This window comes from Ranitomeya variabilis, chromosome 5 (assembly GCF_051348905.1).
Source record: "Ranitomeya variabilis isolate aRanVar5 chromosome 5, aRanVar5.hap1, whole genome shotgun sequence".
In the NCBI taxonomy this organism is placed as follows: domain Eukaryota; kingdom Metazoa; phylum Chordata; class Amphibia; order Anura; family Dendrobatidae; genus Ranitomeya; species Ranitomeya variabilis.
The window spans coordinates 64,844,853-64,867,341 of NC_135236.1; the positions used below are offsets into that span (position 1 = coordinate 64,844,853).

Below are 22,489 nucleotides of genomic sequence, written 5' to 3' on the forward strand. Positions count from 1 at the left end.
TGCTTGTAACGCTTCTCTCCTGTCTGATACAGATGTGGGAACAGGCGATCATACGCAGCAAGGAGCTTATAGAGATGTACGAAAACCAGATCTTCCACTACGAGCCGCTCGGCGTCCTGCTGGTAATGACCACACTGGAGCGTGCCTCTCACCCCCTATTAGGTGCCCCTCACAACCCATTAGGTGCCCCTCCCCCTTTCAGATGCCCTCCATCCCCCTTCAGATGACCTCCATCCCTCTTCAGATGCCCTCCACCCCCAGTCAGGTGCCCGGCACCCTACTACCCGACTAGTAACTTCTGGAGAAACCTATAGAGAGACTGTGCAATATATATAGATATATATATATATATATATATATATATATATATATATATATATATATATATATATATATATATATATATATCTATATATCTATATATTGAATGTGCTACTTTTGTGAATCCTGCGTTTCCTAATGAAAAGTTTTGGAACTCTTAATCTCTTTGCAATATTTCTGTTTACTGCAAGTGAATAGTAACATTGAATAGTAACATTTACATCCAGAGGATAAAATCCTTAATGGAGGCTATTCCCAAGCTAGTGAGTTATCCCCCATCCATAAAATAGGGCATAACTTTCCAATTGTTGGTGGTCCAACCACTGGGACCCCAAGTGATGTGAGAACAGGGCTGTGGAACCAGGGAATCGGACACTGCAGGCTCACGACCAGCCAGAATGGAATCAAGCGGCTTCTGTTCTGGAGGACTCGAGCCGTCCTTTGTGATACGTTCTTCTCAATGGCCGCCAATACTACATCACTGCTGCTACGACTGCTTGGCTGGACTCGAGTGATCAGCTGATGAGATAAACCCCTTTAATCCTTTTCACAGCTGAGAGTTTGCTGCAGTGTATCCAGTGTAGTCAACTGTCTAAGCTAAAAACATCACAGAAGAACAATTCTCTCCTGTCAGGGAGGATTTCTACAGTGAAGCCACGGTTGCATGTAATAGTAGCGTATCAAGCCATGGTTGGGTGTAATTGTAACAAACACTCAGCTTTGACTCTGACACATTGGTGCAGTGCTAGTTGCTCACATATTAAAGGGTTATTATAAAAAAAAGGTCTATGGATAGGGGATAATTTGGTGATTGCGTGGGAACCAACCATGGGGACCCCTAGAGATCCCAAACCTGTGGCTCTAGAACCCTGAGAACAGAACTCTGCAGCGCCATGTAGAACCTCCAATGGATTCACCGTGTACCGGGCGTAGCGGAGGGCTGCACCCGCTGATCCCTGGCAGGCCATCTGCTCTACCAAAGCCCCCATCAAGATCGCTCGGTGTCCCGGTGGTCGGACCACCAGAGAACCTGTCCGTTAGTCCCTATTTTTTGTATAGGAAATAATTTTCTTTTTTGGAAATAACCCTTTAACACCAGCAATGTGGCAGCGGTCGGGTGACCACGTGACAGGTTCACATCCCGGCCCGTGTAACCACTGACCTCTCTGCGTCCGTAGAATAAACAAGCCGGCTTCTACCAGAACATCATGCGCTCCTTGCGGTTACAGCCGGAGTACTTTGCGGTGGGATACTATGGCCAGGGATTCCCTTCCTTCTTACGGGTAAGCTCCGCGCCCCTCTGTCCCCATTATTCATCCACCCCCCATAAACTCCTTACTCCTCTAAACTCCTCGCTCTCTCCCTCCCACAGAACAAGGTCTTTGTATATCGAGGGAGGGACTACGAACGACTTGAAGATTTTAACCTTTGGCTTCTGACCCAGTTCCCCAACGCAGAGAAGCTCTCCAGCAGCTCCCCGCCAGGAGATGACATCAGATCCTCGCCCAAGCAATGTATCCTACCTCTAATACCCCTGGGGGTCCTCCATTCAGGGTGCCATCTGTCAGCCATAGAGAATGACGGCTATGCCGAGAGTATGGAGGACCCGGACAACGGTGTTTTATACGGGCAGCCGATCAATTGCAATGTCTTATTTTGCCTGTGATGTTTGCAACGCCATTACATCGACTGCTAGATGCAACAGGATCTTCACATTGTGTGCCCATATACGCTGCAAAGTCATAAGCTCAATAATGAAATTGTTGCTGTCTGCATCTGCCACAAGAGGGAGCTAGTGAGCATACTGTAGAAATTAATTTTTTGAGCTCAAATGGAGCTGTATGCGATAAAACTCCCCCTAGTGGTGGCAGCATGTAGCCAGAATTTCATCATTTAAGGGCAATACAGGGGATTCAGAGCTCTGTATCAGATAAGAAGGAGCTCTAACTCCTCTGAACCTCATTCTGCTTTATTTCCTTAAGTCATTCTTCAGATGTGCAGTGCTTCAGTGTGAAGCCACTAATGAACCTCCCTCCCCGATATAAGGACAAGCTGGTGCCCGACCAGATCCTCAGGTGGGCTCTGGTTCCCTCCTACCACAGACACAAGGAGCCGGTTCTGTCAGGATGTGGTGTCTGCCCCGGTGGCCGTGGGTGACCAGTCTCCTTTCTTCTCCTACAGTTACTATCGTTTCAACGAGGTGCACAGCTTTTCCTATTCCAGGCCGTTCCGAAAAGGGGAGAAAGATCCTGACAACGAATTTGCTGTAAGAATGTTGGAATGTGTCATCCGTTTAAACCAACCCCCCCCAATGACTGTGTCACCAGAAGCATTAACTGTGGCATCCGGAGTGCTCCTACATTGACTGTGGCATCCGGAGTGCCCCTCTATTGACTGTGGTGTCCGGAGTGCCCCTCTATTGACTGTGGTGGCCGGCACATCCCCTCTATTGACCTGTGGCGGCCAATGTGCCCACTATTGACCTTTGGCGGCCAGCTCTCCCACTCTATTGACCTGTGGCGGCCAGCGTGTCCCCTCTATTGACCTGTGGCGGCCGGTACATCCCCTCTATTGACCTGTGGCGGCCAGCGTGTCCCCTCTATTGACCTGTGGCGGCCAGCGTGTCCCCTCTATTGACCTGTGGCGGCCAGCGTGTCCCCTCTATTGACCTGTGGCGGCCGGTACATCCCCTCTATTGACCTGTGGCGGCCAGCGTGTCCCCTCTATTGACGTGTGGCGGCCAGCGTGTCCCCTCTATTGACGTGTGGCGGCCAGCGTGTCCCCTCTATTGACCTGTGGCGGCCAGCGTGTCCCCTCTATTGACCTGTGGCAGCCGGCGTGCCCCTCTATTGACCTGTGGCGGCCAGCGTATCCCCTCTATTGATCTTTGGCAGCCGGTGTGCCCCTTCTATTGACCTGTGGCAGCCGGTGTGCCCCTCTATTGATCTTTGGCGGCCAGTGTGCCCCCTCTATTGACCTGTGGCAGCCGGCGTGCCCCTTCTATTGACCTGTGGCGGCCAATGTGCCCCCTCTATTGACCTGTGGCGGATGGCATGTTCCCTCTATTGACCTGTGGCGGCCTGCGCTCCCTCTCTATTGACCTGTGGCGGCCTGCGCTCCCCCTCTATTGACCTGTTGCCACCGGTGTGCTCCCTCTATTGTCTGTGGCGGACGGCATTCCCCCTCTGTTGACCTGTGGCGGCCTGCGTTCCCCCTCTATTGACCTGTGGTGGCCTGCGTTCCCCCTCTATTGACCTGTGGTGGCCTGCGTTCCCCCTCTATTGACTGTGGCGGCCTACGTTCCCCCTCTATTGACTGTGGCGGCCTGCGTTCCCCCTCTATTGACTGTGGCGGCCTGCGTTCCCCCTCTATTGACTGTGGCGGTCTGCGTTCCCCCCTCGATTGACTGTGGCGGCCTGCATACCTCCTTTGCGGGGTACTACGGGCAGATATGATGTTTCTATCATTATATGTTGGTATTCTCTGCGGACACATAAACCCCCGATTAACCCCTGCCCTGCCTGCCTCCTCCTTTACCCCACAGACCATGTGGATCGAGAGGACGACGTTCACCACCGCATACAAGCTGCCCGGCATGCTGAAGTGGTTTGAGGTCAAACATTTGCACACAGTAAGGAGACGGACGTATATATGTCCTCACATTACATTCTCAGCGAGAACCTAAAAAAAATAACTTAGTTCTTCACTATTTTGCAGACATCTTGGTGTCAGTGAATGAGAACACAGCTGTTTCCATTCACAGGCAGCAAACCTGTCAGTAGCTTACGCTGCTCCCAGCAGGACGGCTTCTTCCCAGTGTTCAGATTGTATATCAGTGGTCGTACACTGGAGATGAGGGCGCTCAGTGCGGCTGATGCCGGCAGCCATGTGTCTAATGTTCCCACAGGAGGAGATCAGCCCATTACAGAACGCCATCGAGACCATGGAGCTGACGAATGAGAAGATCAGTCACCAGGTCCAGCAGCACCGCGCGGACCCCAGCCTTCCCCTGCACCCACTCTCTATGCTGCTCAATGGGATTGTGGACCCTGCGGTCATGGGCGGATTCTCCAACTATGAGAAGGTGGTTACAGCCATTAATATCCAGATCTCTGCATGTTCCACCAATATATCCATGTGTGTAACTTACTGATCCTGTTACATCCTGTATTATACCCCAGAGCTGCACTCTCTATTCTGCTGGTGCAGTCACTGTGTACATACATTACATTACTGATCCTGAGTTACATCCTGTATTATACCCCAGAGCTGCACTCACTATTCTGCTGGTGCAGTCACTGTGCACATACATTACATTACTGATTCTGAGTTACATCCTGTATTATACCCCAGAGCTGCAGTCACTATTCTGCTGGTGCAGTCACTGTGTACATAAATTACATTACTGATCCTGAGTTACTTCCTGTATTATACCCCAGAGCTGCAGTCACTATTCTGCTGGGGCAGTCACTGTGTACATACATTACTGATCCTGAGTTACCTACTGTATTATACTCCAGAGCTGCACTCACTATTCTGCTGGTGCAGTCACTGTGTACATGCATTACATTACTGATCCTGAGTTACATCCTGTATTATACCCCAGAGCAGCACTCACTATTCTGCTGGGGCAGTCACTATGTACATACATTACATTACTGATCCTGAGTTACGTCCTGTATTATACCCCAGAGCTGCACTCACTATTCTGCTGGGGCAGTCACTATGTACATACATTACATTACTGATCCTGAGTTACCTACTGTATTATACTCCAGAGCTGCACTCACTATTCTGCTGGTGCAGTCACTGTGCACATACATTACATTACTGATCCTGAGTTACTTCCTGTATTATACTCCAGAGCTGCACTCACTATTCTGCTGGTGCAGTCACTGTGTACATACATTACATTACTGATCCTGAGTTACGTCCTGTATTATACCCCAGAGCTGCACTCACTATTCTGATGGGGCAGTCACTATGAACATACATTACATTACTGATCCTGAGTTACCTCCTGTATTATACTCCAGAGCTGCACTCACTATTCTGCTGGTGCAGTCACTGTGTACATACATTACATTACTGATCCTGAGTTACGTCCTGTATTATACCCCAGAGCTGCACTCACTATTCTGCTGGTGTAGTCACTGTGTACATACATTACATTACTGATCCTGATTTATTTCCTGTATTATACCCCAGAGCTGCACTCCCTATTCTGCTGGTGCAGTCACTGTGTACATACATTACTGATCCTGAGTTACATCCTGCATTATACCCCAGAGCTGCACTTACTATTCTGCTGGTGCAGTCACTGTGTACATACATTACATTACTGATCCTGAGTTACATCCTGCATTATACCCCAGAGCTGCACTCACTATTCTGCTGGTGCAGTCACTGTGTACATACATTACATTACTGATCCTGAGTTACATCCTGCATTATACCCCAGAGCTGCACTCACTATTCTGCTGGTGCAGTCACTGTGTACATACATTACTGATCCTGATTTATTTCCTGTATTATACCCCAGAGCTGCACTCACTATTCTGCTGGTGCAGTCACTGTGTACATACATTACTGATCCTGATTTATTTCCTGTATTATACCACAGAGCTGCACTCACTATTCTGCTGGTGCAGTCACTGTGTACATACACTACATTACTGATCCTGAGTTACATCCTGCATTATACCCCAGAGCTGCACTCACTATTCTGCTGGTGCAGTCACTGTGTACATACATTACATTACTGATCCTGAGTTACATCCTGCATTATACCCCAGAGCTGCACTCACTATTCTACTGGTGCAGTCACTGTGTACATACATTACATTACTGATCCTGGGTTAAAGCATTTGAAAGATATATTTGCATATACTAGAATTGTTGTGGATTTCATGTCCAGATTTCGAGATAGCAGGTCCATGGTCCCCCTCCGGTCTTTGTACACTGTCTTTGTGTTGACCAGTTGCAGTGGCCGTATATAATGGGATCTCAGTGCTAGTGGCTTTATACAGAGACTAACGGGGACCAAACCAGCGGTATCACATGAGGTGAGAATATAGTGCGATTTTTCATTGTAGCTGATTAACCACTGTGAATAACCCTGCAGCTTTCTCTGGATTTGCTATGGAAATTAGTAAGGGCAAATCTTTACAGGAGACCAGTCTCTTATACTCCAGAGCTGCACTCGCTGTTCTGCTAATTTTTATTGTACTCAAGCTCTTTAAACACATTCCAAGCAGCCACTATAATGCAGCCGGACAAGTTCAGGGCTTGGTTCTTAGAATGCTAATCACCAGAACAAACTCATAACTCAGTATAACCTTCTGGGACATTTCAGCTCAGAAACTTGCAGAATTGTGCATGCAGCTCTGGAGAACATTACACAGAATGTACACAGAAAAATAATGTATTTATAGTCATGGCCAAAAGTATTGACACCCCTGCAATTCTGTCAGATAATACTCAGTTTCTTCCTTAAAATGATTGCAATCACAAATTCTTTGCTATTATTATCATCATTTAATTTGTCTTAAATGAAAAAACACAAAAGAGAATGACGCAAAAAGCAAAACATTGATCATTTCACACAAAACTCCAAAAATGGGCCAGACAAAAGTACTGGCACCCTCAGCCTAATACTTGGTTGCACAACCTTTAGCCAAAATAACTGCGACCAACCGCTTCCGGTAACCATCAATGAGTTCCTTACAATGCTCTGCTGGAATTTTAGACCATTCTTCTTTGGCAAACTGCTCCAGGTCCCTGATATTTGAAGGGTGCCTTCTCCAAACTGCCATTTTTAGATCTCTCCACAGGTGTTCTATGGGATTCAGGTCTGGACTCATTGCTGGCCACCTTAGAAGTCTCCAGTGCTTTCTCTCAAACCATTTTCTAGTGCTTTTTGAAGTGTATTTTGGGTCATTGTCCTGCTGGAAGACCCATGACCTCTGAGGGAGACCCAGCTTTCTCACCCTGGGCCCTACATTATGCTGCAAAATTTGTTGGTAGTCTTCAGACTTCATAATGCGATGCACACGGTCAAGCAGTCCAGTGCCAGAGGCAGCAAAGCAACCCCAAAACATCATGGAACCTCCGCCATGTTTGACTGTAGGGACCGTGTCATTTTCTTTGAATGCCTCTTTTTTTCTCCTGTAAACTCTATGTTGATGCCTTTGCCCAAAAAGCTCTACTTTTGTCTCATCTGACCAGAGAACATTCTTCCAAAACGTTTTAGGCTTTTTCAGGTAAGTTTTGGCAAACTCCAGCCTGGCTTTTTTATGTCTCGGAGTAAGAAGTGGGGTCTTCCTGGGTCTCCTACCATACAGTCCCTTTTCATTCACACGGATAGTAAGGGTTGACACTGTTGTACCCTCGGACTGCAGGGCAGCTTGAACTTGTTTGGATGTTAGTCGAGGTTCTTTATCCAACATCCGCACAAGCTTGCGTTGAAATCTCTTGTCAATTTTTCTTTTCCGTCCACATCTAGGGAGGTTAGCCACAGTGCCATGGGCTTTACACTTCTTGATGACACTGCGCACGGTAGACACAGGAACATTCAGGTCTTTGGAGATGGACTTGTAGCCTTGAGATTGCTCATGCTTCCTCACAATTTGGTTTCTCAAGTCCTCAGACAGTTCTTTGGTCTTCTTTCTTTTCTCCATGCTCAATGTGGTACACACAAGGACACAGGACAGAGGTTGAGTCAACTTTAATCCATGTCAACTGGCAGCAAGTGTGATTTAGTTATTGCCAACACCTGTTAGGTGCCACAGGGAAGTTACAGGTGCTGTTAATTACACAAATTAGAGAAGCATCACATGATTTTTGGAACAGTGCCAATACTTTTGTCCACCCCCTTTTTTATGTTTGGTGTGGAATTATATCCAGTTTGGCTTTAGGACAATTCTTTTTGTGTTTTTTTCATTTAAGACAAATTAAATGAAGATAATAATACCAAAGAATTTGTGTTTGCAATCATTTTCAGGAAGAAACTGAGTATTATCTGACAGAATTGCAGGGGTGTCTGTTGAGTCCTTCTCCGTCCCTGGCTTCCTGGATGTAGGGATCCAAGTAAATGACACGCAGCACAAAGGTTGTGTGGTCATAAACAGGGTTAGCCCTGGAGCACGCCTGCCTCACTGGGCGCTGCCCCTTCTTTATATAGTAAAAAGTTAGGCATTTTACAGACATGCGCACAAGCGCTCATATTTCACAATCACTTACAAAGCAAATCTATTCTAGTGAAAAGTTACAATATCTGGTATGTGGATGAAAGGCTACAATTTCAAGGAGAAATGCGCGCGTGATTACTTTCCATAAAAGAAAATGTCAAGTTTGCTCAATTTTCCTGTTGTAAACCAGATTTCTCAGGAGGAAGACAAGATGGATTCTTTGGTTCAGTCTGATCTCCACAATTCCCCCCTTTGACATATTCTTTTATAATCTATCACAAATTCTTGCATAAAGTCTATGCATTTTCTTCTTTATACAGCAGTATACTAAAATATAAAAACAAAAATTAGTTCGGCAATAATTAGAATCACTAAAAGATAACATAAAAACTTTATACTCTTGCATCTATTACACAAAATTTATCGGTGCATACTGAGATACCCTTGAGCACAATCTTGAATAATACATATATGATTACAATAATCATAACTATATGTATAATGCTCTGCATAATCCCAGCAACCCACCCACCGATCCCTCTGAACCAGTTGGCTGGGTTGAGAAAAGAAAAGGTATCTGACCACCAGCTATCCTTATTCTGGTCATTGTCTTTGTCATACTGATCTCTGAGTCGTTGTACGTCCTTTAATTTAAATGTCATACTCATAGTACTATTCGGGTCTATATAATGACAGCAGGTGGGTCCAATGATTTGACACATACCCCCTTGTGAGGCAGTTAGGTAATCCAATACCAGAGTATGTTGGTTGATGACTATTATAAGCTGATTCTGTACAGCTATACTAGTGTTTAGTATATCCAATATATCCCAGATCTGATCATCTAGATAATCTGTGGCTCTAACTAATTTATCCCACATTTGTGTTAACATAGGATAAATAAAAATGGTACTAACAATTTTGTTGGGAATTCCCATTTGTACTATATGTGGCCTCCCCGAGGGGCGTGGTGAGTTATCTGCAGCTCTTTTATACAGTGTGTGCTTGGGCACGGCTTGCATATTTACTTGTTTATTTGAAATTATGAAAGTAGCCGGGGTTAGGCGTCCTAATGTACAAGTACCCTTTATACCTACGGGAAGCCATTTATATGCTCCTTCTCCACATATCCAAAATGTACCCTCAGGCAGATCCCATAGAGCTGAGTGCTGCAATACCAATCTGTGAGCCAAATCCACAAAACTAGATACATTCTGAAGCATACACCAAGAGGGTTTTTGTCCCAAGGGGCTACAGTACCCGGCTGCGGGATTCCCACATACAGGCATTCCGTTGACATACTCATCGGATTCATTACAAACCAGGTTCCCTGGCTTACTTGTACAACTGTTTGCATCACCTTGGGGGAACAACTCAGAATGTTCCCATTTTCTATTATGTATGTATCTTTCCAATACTACAGGTTTGAAAGCATCAGAGGGATCGGCGGTTGTACTGAAACTGAGCTGTAGATTTTCTGTGGGGACCTGTCCTAAATTAGTTAATCCAGTCTTATTCCTAGGTACCCAGGCCCCACCCTTATAGGCCAAATATTGTAGATGTGTACCAGTCCCTGAGAGATTACCCTGCCACCAAGGAAATTCTACCCATCCCACAATTGGTATGGCGATTGTAGTATTCCACAGCCTAGCATTACCAGTTTGGTTGTTGGCCAGGTTGTCTGAACAATTAGGCCAAGCGAATATTTCTTCAACTGACACGGGAACTGCTAGAAAAGGTATACTTGTGGCTGATACTGGTGAATGGGTACAGATCCAACAATCTGCCAGGGGTTGCGTATTATTTAACAAGTCATGTACTAATTTTCTATGATGTTGTACAAATCTATTGTTCAAAGGGGCTAGAGAATTCAGTCTATCCCACGCCTCCGTTGAGGTTAACATTATTAACATCAATATCATGAGTTTTGTACTGCTTTTTTGCAATGGCTTGCATGTATCCATGATGCCTTTCCTTCAAGCTTGACTGATGTAGGTGTTGTCAACAGGACTTGGAAGGGTCCGTCAAATCTTGGTTCAAGAGCCTTTCTGGTGTGTCTTTTTACATAGACTTGATCACCTGGTTCCAACTTGTGACTTCCTACAGTGTTGTCAGGATCTGGAAGGGAAGCAAAAACTTGTGCATGCACCTTAGTTAATTGTTTCTGAAGATTTTGCACATAAGAAGTCAATGACTCAATATTTAACACAAGTTGCTGTGGAAAATAACATCCTAAATTGGCAGTCCTGCCAAACAAAATTTCATATGGAGACAGTTTAGTCTTACCCCTTGGGGTATTGCGTATTGAGTAAAGGGCCAGTGGAAGGCATTCTGTCCAAGGCTTTCCTGTTTCAGCCATGGCTTTCTGTATTTTTAATTTTAAAGTTCCATTCATGCGTTCCACCTTACCAGAACTTTGTGGATGATACGGAGTGTGTAACTGACTTTCAACACCCAACATTTTCAGTACATTTTGAAATATTTCTCCAGTGAAATGAGTACCCCTATCTGACTCGATCACTTCAGGGAGACCATAACGGGGCACCAGTTCGGCAACTAGCTTTACAGCAGTGTTTTTAGCTGAAGCCTTCCGAACTGGATAGGCCTCTGGCCACCCCGAGAACATGTCCACACACACCAACACATACTCATACCCATTACTTTTTGGCAGCTGGATAAAGTCTATCTGTAATCGCTGAAACGGGTAGAGAGGTCGGACGTGGTGCTTCATAGGGGTCTTTGTTGTCTGTCCGGGATTATGTGCCAGGCATATAACGCATGCAGCACAATAGTCTCTTGCATAGTTGCCAAAACCTGGAGCCAACCAGACTTGCTTTGCCAGTAGTGTCATTGCATTTGCAGACACATGAGTAGGGTGGTGCAATCCACCAACTACAATCGGGTACCAGGCTCTAGGTAGACATATTAGTCCATCTTTCTTCCAAATTCCTGCTTGTTCTTCTGCCCCTTCCTTTTTCCACCTGTCCCTCTCCTCTTCTCCTGCATCTTCCTGTGCTTGTCTCAGTCTATCTTCAGTATTTTCTGTGGGGTTTACAGTATGAACCTGTTGTAAGGGTTTGACTGCTGCTGCTTTGGCTGCTTTATCAGCCCTATCATTTCCCCTAGATTCCCTAGTGTCGAGTCTCACATGTGCAGCTACCTTGATTACTGCTACTTCTTTTGTTTCTTGTACAGCCTCTAAAATCAGTTTGATCAGAGAAGCATGTTTTACAGGTTGTCCTGACGCTGTCATGTAACCTCTAGCTCTCCAGATTACTCCAAAATCAAACACAATACCATGTGCATACCTAGAATCAGTGTATATATTAGCTGTCTGATTCTCAGCTATTTTTAGCGCTTCAATCAATGCTGTTAGTTCTGCTTGTTCTGCTTCTTGTGCAGACTGTTTCGGTGGAAGTGGTTCTGCTTTGAGAGTTTCAGATTCTGACACAACTGCATACCCTGTATGAAAGTTACCTGTGTCATCTGCAAACCTACTACCATCTATAAACAGCTCTAAATCTGGATTTTGAAGTGGTGTTTCGGATACATTGGGTAAGCCTACTGTTTCTTGTAAAATGAGCTCTGTACAGTCATGTGTGTCTGTAGGGAAAAAATTTGCGTGTGGATCAGTGTCCTTATTCCCCCCTTCAGACTCGAGAGGTAGCAGTGTAGCTAAATTGAGAGTCTGAAGCCTTGTAAATGTGATAGTAGAGGGGAGCAGCAAAGAACACTGCAGCCGCAAATGTCTGGCCATGGAAATATGTTTTGGTTGGACCTGGTTTAATATCCCATAAACATCATGTGTAGTTTGAACTGTGAGTGGATGCTCTAGGACAATTTCTGATGCTTTGTCCAACAATAGTGAGACAGCAACAACTACACGTACACAGGTTGGCGCTGCTCTAGCTACGGGATCTAACCTTGCTGAAAGATATGCAATTGGTCTTTGTTTCCCTGCATGCTTCTGGGTAAGAACTCCTGTAGCATGGGAATCAACTTCTGCAGCCATAAGCTGAAATGGTTTGGTGTAGTCTGGTAGCCCTAACGCTGGAGCTGAAACAAGGGCATCTTTTAATTGTTGGAACGAAATCTGACCTTCTTTTGTCAACAAATAAGGTTCACTTTTTACACAGTCATACAGTGGTTGCATTAGTTGACTGGCATGTATAATCCATTGTCTACAATGAGACACTATTCCTAAAAATGCTCGTAGCTGTTTATGATTTCTAGGCTCATTCATCTGTCTTATTGCTTCAGTTCTTTGAGGTGTAAGATGCTTTTTACCTTGAGAAATGCAATGACCTAGAAAGACCACTTTGGTCTGACAAACTTGTAACTTTTGTCTATTCACTTTACACCCTTCTTTTTCTAGAAAACATAGTAAACTCACAGTGGACCTTTCTGCAGTTTCTAGGTCTGGGCAGCAAAGTAGTAGGTCATCCACATACTGCAAAATTACTACCTGTGGTTCGGGTTCAAACCTCTGAAGGATAACGTAGGGCATTTGAATAAAGAGTAGGGGAGTGTATCATTCCCTGTGGAAGGCGTGTCCACGCCAACTGTTTGCCCTTAAATGTAAATGCAAACAAATGCCAACTGTCTTGGTGTAAAGGAACCGAGAAAAATGCATTTGAAAGATCTATTACAGTAAACACTTGAGAACTGGCTGGTATCTGTGATAGTAACGTATGAGGATTGGGTACAACTGGGGTGATTGGATCTAGAACTTTGTTTATTTCTCTTAGATCATGTACCATACGATATTTGGGCATAGAACTCTTATCAAGAGTTCTCTTCTTGACTGGATACAGAGGAGTGTTAGCAGGTGATTGTATCTCTACCAAAACTCCTTTCTCTCTGTATTCCTCTATCTGTTTTGTAATTGCTAATTCCTGCTGGGCACTCACAGGGTATTGTCTGAGCTGTGGGAGAACAGTTCCTGGTTGCACAGATAGTTTTACAGGAGCTATATGCAATAGTCCTACATCAGTATCTCCTTGTGCCCACAGTGTTTCTGGGACCATTGAGAGGTCTAGATCTGTGGTGTACTCTTTTTCTTCAGTATGATCCTCAAAAGCCTGAATTCTGACATATTGTTCTAATGTTTCTGCATCATCAGGGATAGTCAGCATAACTGTGCCATCTTCCCTAAAATTGATGTTAGCTTCTAATTTCTTTAGGACATCAGTTCCTAACAAACATGTTGGGGCACCTCTGGCATACAAAAATCTGGATGCAAAACATTTAGGTCCTGATGAGACCTCTAGGGGCACAGTATATGGCAGTGTTCGAATTACCCCATCATAACCCTCAGCAAAAGTTGTTTGTTGTGAAATATCTTCCGGATTCGGAAGAAAATCTTGATTCAAAATTGAGGAAGTTGCACCTGTATCTATCAAAAATGGAATCTCTCTCCCCCCTACATTCACCTGTATCATAGGTCTTCTAGCTGGTAGGGAGGTTTGTAACACATTGAGTCAATCTGAATCTGGTATGGGACCATCCACTATGGATGTCTGTTGGATGTCTGAGGGTTTATTCTTTGGTACAAATTTTCCTGATTTTATGTCTGCCTGTTTCTTTCTACATTCTCTCTGGAAATGTCCTGGTTTCTTGCAGTAATGACAAGGAAAATTGTGTCTTGCTCTCCCTCCTGTTGTGTTTGCTTGCGCTATTCTGACAGGCTTATGATTTTCTCTTAAATCCAACTCTATCCCTACGGCTTTTTGCCTAGCCAAGTGTGGGTCTTCCAAGGTTCTCCAATCAGGTGTTGCGGCCTTAAGTTTCTCCTTCACTTTTGGAGACAATCCATCTATGAAGGTTTTTGTAATTAACCTCATCATTCCTGGAGTGGTTAGATCTATTCCTTCATCTCTAAAGCTATTTTCTACCCCTAGATAATACTCATCTACTGATTGACCAGGTTTCTGAGCCACCACTCCCGTTGTTCCTCTCTGCCTCTGTTTCTGTCTCATGAAAATTATTAAGTGGTCTACGAACTGATTGCCTGATTCTACCGTTTGTAGGGCACCTTCTCCTGCTTGTCCTACTTGTCCTGCCTGTCCCACTTGTCCTGCCTGTGGCCTATGTCCCTGTAGATATGCCAGTAATTCCTGGAAGAGACCAGGAGTCATTTTCATTCTACATAATTCCTCTCCATCCGCCCAGACTCCTGCGTGAGTCTGCATAATTTGCTGTATATATTGTGCAAATCTGACTGGAAACTGGGTGGGGTCTGGCGCGTTATGCAAGAGAGACATACCTTCAGCAGGGGACCAAGGGAAATATTGCCGAGTTTGATGATACCTAGTTCCCATTACCCCGTCAGCATTTGTTTCCCTAAAAGGTCTTGGTACTACCCTAACAGGAGCAAGTACAGTGCCATGTCTAGGCGCACCACAGGCTAGGCAATCATTCCTCCAATCTGGATTTTGTTGTCCACAGTGTGAACATACCCATCCTCCTACCCCACCAAGATTGGGATACAAGGCTGGAAATTGTTTTCCTCCTTCTGCTCCTCCAGATGGTACAAATGATTGGGCATTTGGATCTAGATAAGGGGGTGGGATACCACAACACTGTCCCTTACCCATAGTCCATTTTGAAGTATCTGGGTCATACTTCCAATTTTCTTCTCTCGCTGTTTTTGAGACTTGTATCATGCAGTGCACGATGTCTTCCCATCCATTATCTTTAATTATTCCTCCTCTCTCTCTCTTTGCTCTTTCCCATTCAGTGCTAAACACTAGAGCTTCTGAAATTCCCAATTTTTCTCTTACCCTTCTAATCTGTCTTCTGACTGTCTTTCCACATCTTTCCTGTATGATATCTGCTGCTTCCACTTGTCCTAAGACGGTTTTTGTCTGTTTATTTCCCATTTTGTCCCAATACTATCTATGACTACCCTAGGTGACGTTTGGACAACCACTTCCTCTGTTGGTGGCGTCTCGTTGCCTTCTCTCCTAAGGAGCTAAAATATTGAAGGGCTTGTCTGCTCCGTTTTTTCTAACGTGTAAAACGTACTTGAGTGCTATTGCACATGCAAACAGACCTAGCAACACCATACAGATCACAAAACTCTCAGTCTCAGATATCATACTTGTCCCAGGCTCATGGGTCCGCGTCCTGGGCTCATTCTATCAAACCTTATCCAGAAATAAAGGGTTTCAAGCACTTAGAGAGAGTCAAGCATGGGCGGAGGTCTCCCCGAAAGGACGCAACCACATGACCCAGTTAGGCTGACTTTCGTGTATAAGGCTTGTGTCCCAAATATTTTGTCTTATTGTTCTACGTACTTTTGCTCTTCTTTCACAACATGCCACAACCTTCACACTGTTCACACACTGCCAGGGACAAGACTCATAAATCTATACAATATGGTAACCCGAGTTTTATAGGTATCTACTCACTACTAGACTAACCCAGCGTGACACGGCTCGTAGAGATCTTCCGGATAATACAGGGCAGATAAAAGAGAACTATTAATGTCTCTTACCTGGCCAGGTTTTTCAGTTCATTTGCCGTCCATTATCCCAGATCTCCGTTGTCCGTATCCGCAGGTGAATCTCGAGCAGATACTCTCGCCTCGGGTCCCTGTTCGGGCGCCAAGAAATGTTGAGTCCTTCTCCGTCCCTGGCTTCCTGGATGTAGGGATCCAAGTAAATGACACGCAGCACAAAGGTTGTGTGGTCATAAACAGGGTTAGCCCTGGAGCACGCCTGCCTCACTGGGCGCTGCCCCTTCTTTATATAGTAAAAAGTTAGGCATTTTACAGACATGCGCACAAGCGCTCATATTTCACAATCACTTACAAAGCAAATCTATTCTAGTGAAAAGTTACAATATCTGGTATGTGGATGAAAGGCTACAATTTCAAGGAGAAATGCGCGCGTGATTACTTTCCATAAAAGAAAATGTCAAGTTTGCTCAATTTTCCTGTTGTAAACCAGATTTCTCAGGAGGAAGACAAGATGGATTCTTTGGTTCAGTCTGATCTCCACAGTGTCAATACGTTTGGCCATGACTGTACAAAGTGACTCAGCGTTTTATGCAGATTATTTTCTGTAAACTGGTTGTACTCCTGTCAGTCTTGAAATTTGGAGTGTCCTCGTATGTCCTCCTCTGTCTTGTTTCTTCATTACACCTCCTCATCTCTCCTAGGCTTTCTTTACGGAGCGCTACCTGCAAGAACATCCTGGAGACCAGGACAAGATTGAGCTCCTCAAACAGCTGATTGCGCTGCAGGTACGAGTCCAGGTGGTGTCAACAGTAGATGTTTCTACGCTTTTTTTGGGGTCATTTTATCACGTCTTCATTCTACTCACCGTATCATTCAATTTTTATTTTTTGTCTTCTGCCTTGTATCCATCCAGATGCCTCTTCTGGCTCAAGGAATCAGGATCCATGGGGAGAAGTTGACCGAGAACCTCCGGCCTCTTCATGACAGGCTTGTGTCCTGTTTCCAAGACCTGAGGAGAAAGGTGGAAAAGCTGTATGGGACAATCACTTTGGTAAGAGTCCAGTAGGTTCTGGAATGTTGGAGAAGCATCAGAATAGACCATAATAGTCTAAGACAACCATGCCTTACTCTGCTTCAGCCTTCCAGCCTCACAGACAGGAAGCTGAGCCGTGCCGGCTCTGTGGTGGTTCCATATATCACATCTGCCACTCTACGAAGATTGTCCACTGTGTCTTCGTCTTCTTCTTCAGGAAGTGGGAGCTCCAGACCGGGCTCAGAAGGGTAGGATTATGGCTCGCTTTAGTAGAGAACATTGATTTGATTGGCTCACTGAGATGGTTTTAATGCATTTATGGGGACTCCATCGAAATCTCCAACATGTGCACCTGCGCTGCCTGCACAGAAGAGGATGCTGCTTTGAAAGCAGTCCCATGGGTAAATCACATAAATGCCAGCATCTTGAGCTTTATGGTCACAAAGACCACCATTATGTTGCTTTGCTATGGACAATAGGGTTCCTGCAGAATTGAGGAATTTAGAGTTTTCTGTGCCAGAACACAACGTAGGGTAGGGACTAACATCTGTCTCATAAAAGGGTTTATAGTGGTGTAGTATTACATTTTCATCTTATATAGTTACCTAGGTTGAAAAAAAGACTCTGGTCCATAATTTAATTTTTTTGTTTGTTTTTTAACACCTCCTAAAATAATGCTTGCTTTTGCAGCAGCTGCTTGACATTGAGTGCTGCATGAATCGATGGTGATGATTACCAGGTTGACATCTCCATATTTAAAGAATTCCCTACTTGTTCTTAGCTCACTTCCAGAACCAGTACCTCCTCGTCGTGGTTCCCTCATTTCCCGGAATGAAGACCACAATGACAGAGACGATGGTGATATCAAACCGATGAAACTGAAGCGTAACGTCAGCCAATCTCAAACGATCACAGAGCGCCCGGGGGAAAGAGAGGTGAGAAGTGATGGGATTGTGAGCAACAGGAGATCTGTGTTGGGTCAACAGGGAAGGACCATGGGTCATGTCAAGATTATTGCCACCTTTTCTACTTTATCTACTCTGTTCTTCTTCTGATGTATTCCCAGTGCTTGTTCGCCAAAACGAGACCAAAGAGCCTTCAGCTTTCGGATAACCGTCTCACCCTCCACACCAGCTCTACAAATCCAGGGATCACGCCTCTTATTCCTACCCCGATCACTCCGCAAACTCCAAGAACCCATAGTAAGTATAGGACTATCAGACATTCATAATTTTTTAATTCTAAAATGTTTGCGTTTATTGATATTTCTTTTAATTTTTTTTTTCTGCCCCCTACTCTTTAGATAGCTATCGGCCAAATAATGGTTCGGCTGTCCACTATCTAGCTTGACTCCTCAATATACAGAAAACCTTGCTCTTCTTAAAGAACAAAAGGATTGGCAGTCCAACATAGGACATGCCAGACCCTTTTATCCCCTGCTATAATTTTCGGGGAGCCCCATACACATTAGATTGTCTGAAAAAATCCTTGGATATCGGTTGGGATGTGTATGGGGGTGTTTTCAGTGGGTTTATTACGGAGACAGTTCATAGTAGGTTCCCAGAGGTTCCTCAGGTCCTGGTCATATCACACAGAAACCCAGGGACCTTATTAAAGGAGGGACTCCCCCATTGATCATGGTTGCCAGAATCGGAGAGGTATTTTGCCTATTGGAGCAGGAGACAGGCTGTAAAGGGTGTCCAAGAAAGACACTAGAGGGAGCTTTCTTCCTCCTGGGGAAGAGCTATTTTGCTGAACCTCTTCCAGGAGGCATTACCGTAAAAACTCAGAAGAAGATTAAGCACCTTTCCTGGGAACACTTCAGTGAGGCACACAGCAACCATGGGTTAATATGCTCCCACCTGGAAGCTAACACTAAGAATACATCTTCGAAAAAAATCTGACTCCTATCCACCATGCTACACCTGGGCAGCCGACACCCAGGTATTTAGCTTAATGTCCTTCGGAGGCAGACATTGATCTGAGTAGTAGATCAGTCTTAGCCTTGATTAGGCTCACTCCTTTCCCTTAGCGTGATTCTCCACTTTCCACCTTCATGAGAAGATTGCTTTCCTTCCTTTAGGCATTTTGACTCTCATCTCCTGGAGAGATTCTTACAGAATCTGATGTCGCCAGAGCTGTACAGCTCCGTCCAGACTTGTGGATGCCTTGTGGATCACATCTGTATGCTCTGGTAGATGTCAAACCACATCTAGGGCCACCATTCTACTCTGGTTTCAATCTGTCAATGCGCAAGGTCGGGCTAAGCTAGGGTACCCCTGCCAGGCTGTTTTTCCCCATAGGATAAAAGCCTCCTGGGTCTTGTGTGTCAAAGAATCGGTTCTTCTATTCCATCGGGCCACTGCTTAGTCTACTGTCCGCAAATTTGTGGAGATCTTATCTTTGTGTCTAAGGATGTAGCTCTTAGCAGAAGAGTACTACAAGTGGCAGTTACGCAGAACGTAACCTGAGGGATTGCCATTCTTCCTTCCGCAGTACCGGTATTGTTTTTTTCACCCCAGGGACAGCTTTAGGACATCCCAGGGTTCCACAATAAAGTCTACGAGAGAGATTTTACATTGTGTACCAAAAATCTTTATTTCGTCGTGTAATTTATCATCCGTTACTCAAACAGGTTTCCCATCACTATCTACGCATGGCGATGCTGCGTTACAAGTTATGGAGTCACCTCCTCCACCACCTCCTAAAAGCAGATCCAATGAGGGGAGTCAGCGACTTTCCACAGAGGTAAGTGACCATGACTTATTCCAGGTGACTGCATTTTTCCATCACACGATTGCTATACAGGTATTTATCCTTTACATTGTGTCCTTTCTGTTCATCTCTAGATACCTCCACTATTGCCAAAAAGAGAAGAAGCAAAGCCACCAACACCTCCTCCGAAGACTAGGCAGTCAAGTGTGATTCCTGAACCTGGATTGTGATGGGTCTTAGGACGGATACACCTTCAGGCCGACCTTAACCCGTGTGATGCTCCACCTAGCCTAGATATCGTGATGGACACTCTGTGGATCTCCACTGTCCAGTATGGTGGCATTATCTTCTGGAACAATAGCCGGTCTATTGAGTGCGAGGTCTTAAGTGCTAAGATAAATGAAGATTTTATGCTATCGGAGAAAAGACTGTTGATAAACGGGAGGGATGTCCTCTCCTCGTAGACAGCTCATCCTTCACGTCTATACGTGTTAATATTGTAATCAGAATTTGTACATATGGGACTATGTGTTATTGTAAAATCCTCAAACCACCTACGTCTCCTTCGTGTTTCCTTTCAGTCCATCACCTCACCTGTGTATACACTTTGTGCACAATTATTAGGCAATTTTGTATTTTTGATGATTAATTTATTGTTGAATAGTCAATCTGAAAGGTTAATAAATCTGAAACCTGAATATTTAAGAAAGTGAAAGTGAGGTTTTGTCTTCATTAGGAGAATATCGATGTGTACGGAATGTTTGGGCAACTATTAGTGTTAGTGGATTATTATGTAACTAAATGAAAGCTAAAAAAAAAAATCTCAATTGTTTATTTTCATCTGTTAAAGTGAGAATAATAACCAAGCAACTAAAAATGTGCAAAAATACATTTCCATAAAAAATATCAGTGACCAATATAGACATCCTTCTCTTTCAGTAGCAGCCATAAGCTCCATCCATGGAGTCCATTAGTTTCTTCATCTGTTGACGATCCACATTTTGGGCAGCACCAACTACAGTGTCCCAGACACTGATCAGAGACGACTGTTTTCCTTTTCTGTAAATCTTCCGTTTAGGAAGGTGCGACAAGTTCTCAGTAAGGTTTAGGTCCTGTTAAGGCCTTTGCTGGCAGCCGAGCAGTGGAGACCTCGATGCTGTGATAAAGCATTGTCCCGCAGAAAAATCATGGATTTCTGGAAGAAATTATCGGCTAAAGACTGGCAGTAGGTTTGGGAGTTGATTTTGAGTCCATATTCAATCTGAAAACATCCAACTATCTCATGTATAAGAATACAAGTCCATAGCAGTACCCCACCTCCACCTTGTTGGCATCTGAGTGGGAATAGAGAAGTCTGTGCCCGCTACTGATCCAGTCATGGCCCAACCCTCTGGTCCGACAAGAGTCACTGTCATCTCATCAGTCCATAAAACCTTTGAAAAATATGTCTTTGGTTATTTATTGGCTAAGTCTTGAAGTTTCCTCTTCCATGTCATGCTTAGTGGTGGTCGGGTTTAATCCTTCCTTACCTCGACCATGTTTTTGAGCACCTTGTACTTCTGGGTCTTGCTTGGTGGTCAGCTTTTAGCCTCCGTACCTGGGCCATGTCTCTAGGCACTGAACACCTTCTGTGTCTTCCTCAGTGGTGGTTGGGCTCAGACTCCTTTACCTTGGACTGTGTTTGTCTTCCTCACCTCGGCAGTGAGTCTAAACACCTTGTAATTCTGTGCCTTGCTCTGTGGTGGACAGGCTCACCCTACCTTACCTCAGCCAAGTCTCTGAGCACTGAACACCTTGTACTTCTGTGTCTTGCTCGGTGGTGGACGGGCCCAGCCTCCTCACCTCGGCAGTGAGTGTAAACACCTTGTAATTATGTGCCTTCCTCGGTGGTGGTTGGGTTTCACCTTTCCTTACCTTGGCCATGTCTCTGAGCAATGAACACCTTGTACTTTTGTGTCTTTCTCGGTGGTGGACGGGCCCAGCCTCCTCACCTCGGCCATGTCTCTGAACACCTTGTAATTCTGTGCCTTGCTCCCTGGTGGACGGGCTCAGCCTCCTTACTTCTGCCGTGACTCTGAGCACTGAGCACCTTGTACCTCTGTGCCTTGCTCCATGGTGGACGGGCTCAGCCTCCTTACTTCGGCCATGTCTCTGAGCACTGGACACCTTGTACTTCTGTGTCTTCCTCGGTGGTGGACGGGCTCAGCCTCCTTACCTCGGCCGTGACTCTGAACACCTTGTACTTCTGGTCTCCAGGAAGGTTGTAGTTCTGGAATATGACAGCACTGGAGTATAATGGCTTCCTGGTCACTTCACGTTTGATTCTTCTCACATCTTTGGTGGATAATGTGAGTCTTTTTTCCTCAACACGTTTTTTAGGGACCCTTTTATCTATTTGCAGGAAGACTTTTGCTGGTTCTGTGATCGCCCCAATATCGTAGCAACCTCAGGACTGACGCCTCCCTCTGTAAGACTTGTAACAATTTTTTTACTGTTCAGTCAGGTAAATCTCTTTTTTGGCGCATTTCTCTTGAAGAAAAGAAGCTGCCTAATAATTCTGCACACCCTGATAAAGGGAGTTGTATCCTCAGGCCGCACTCTCCCCTTCCCCCTTCATTACACAAATACACATCACCTGATCTCCTTCATCCAATCAGTATTCACATTTATACAGCGTGAAGGTAGAAAATCTGCATAAATATGATATAGTCAAAATACTCACTGGTCTAATAATTCTGCACCCAATGTATACATCATATTTATGCAAAA

At 44.8% G+C, this 22,489-nt stretch overlaps 1 protein-coding gene across 3 annotated transcripts in view; it reads left to right on the plus strand.

Annotated features, from left to right (window-relative positions):
* Positions 1-20,431, plus strand: part of DOCK5 (dedicator of cytokinesis 5) — a 115,519-nt gene extending 95,088 nt beyond the window's left edge. For all 3 annotated transcript variants that reach the window (XM_077262105.1, XM_077262106.1, XM_077262107.1), the window contains 14 exons: positions 33-122; positions 1,500-1,604; positions 1,694-1,835; positions 2,315-2,396; positions 2,503-2,587; positions 3,866-3,952; positions 4,229-4,405; positions 16,674-16,757; positions 16,886-17,023; positions 17,111-17,253; positions 17,787-17,940; positions 18,072-18,207; positions 19,641-19,753; positions 19,855-20,431. In XM_077262105.1, coding sequence (XP_077118220.1) covers positions 33-122; positions 1,500-1,604; positions 1,694-1,835; positions 2,315-2,396; positions 2,503-2,587; positions 3,866-3,952; positions 4,229-4,405; positions 16,674-16,757; positions 16,886-17,023; positions 17,111-17,253; positions 17,787-17,940; positions 18,072-18,207; positions 19,641-19,753; positions 19,855-19,950 — 1,632 coding nt within the window. In that variant the 3' untranslated portion in view covers positions 19,951-20,431. The remainder of the gene's footprint in view (positions 1-32; positions 123-1,499; positions 1,605-1,693; positions 1,836-2,314; positions 2,397-2,502; positions 2,588-3,865; positions 3,953-4,228; positions 4,406-16,673; positions 16,758-16,885; positions 17,024-17,110; positions 17,254-17,786; positions 17,941-18,071; positions 18,208-19,640; positions 19,754-19,854) is intronic.
* Positions 20,432-22,489: the final 2,058 nt, after the last annotated feature.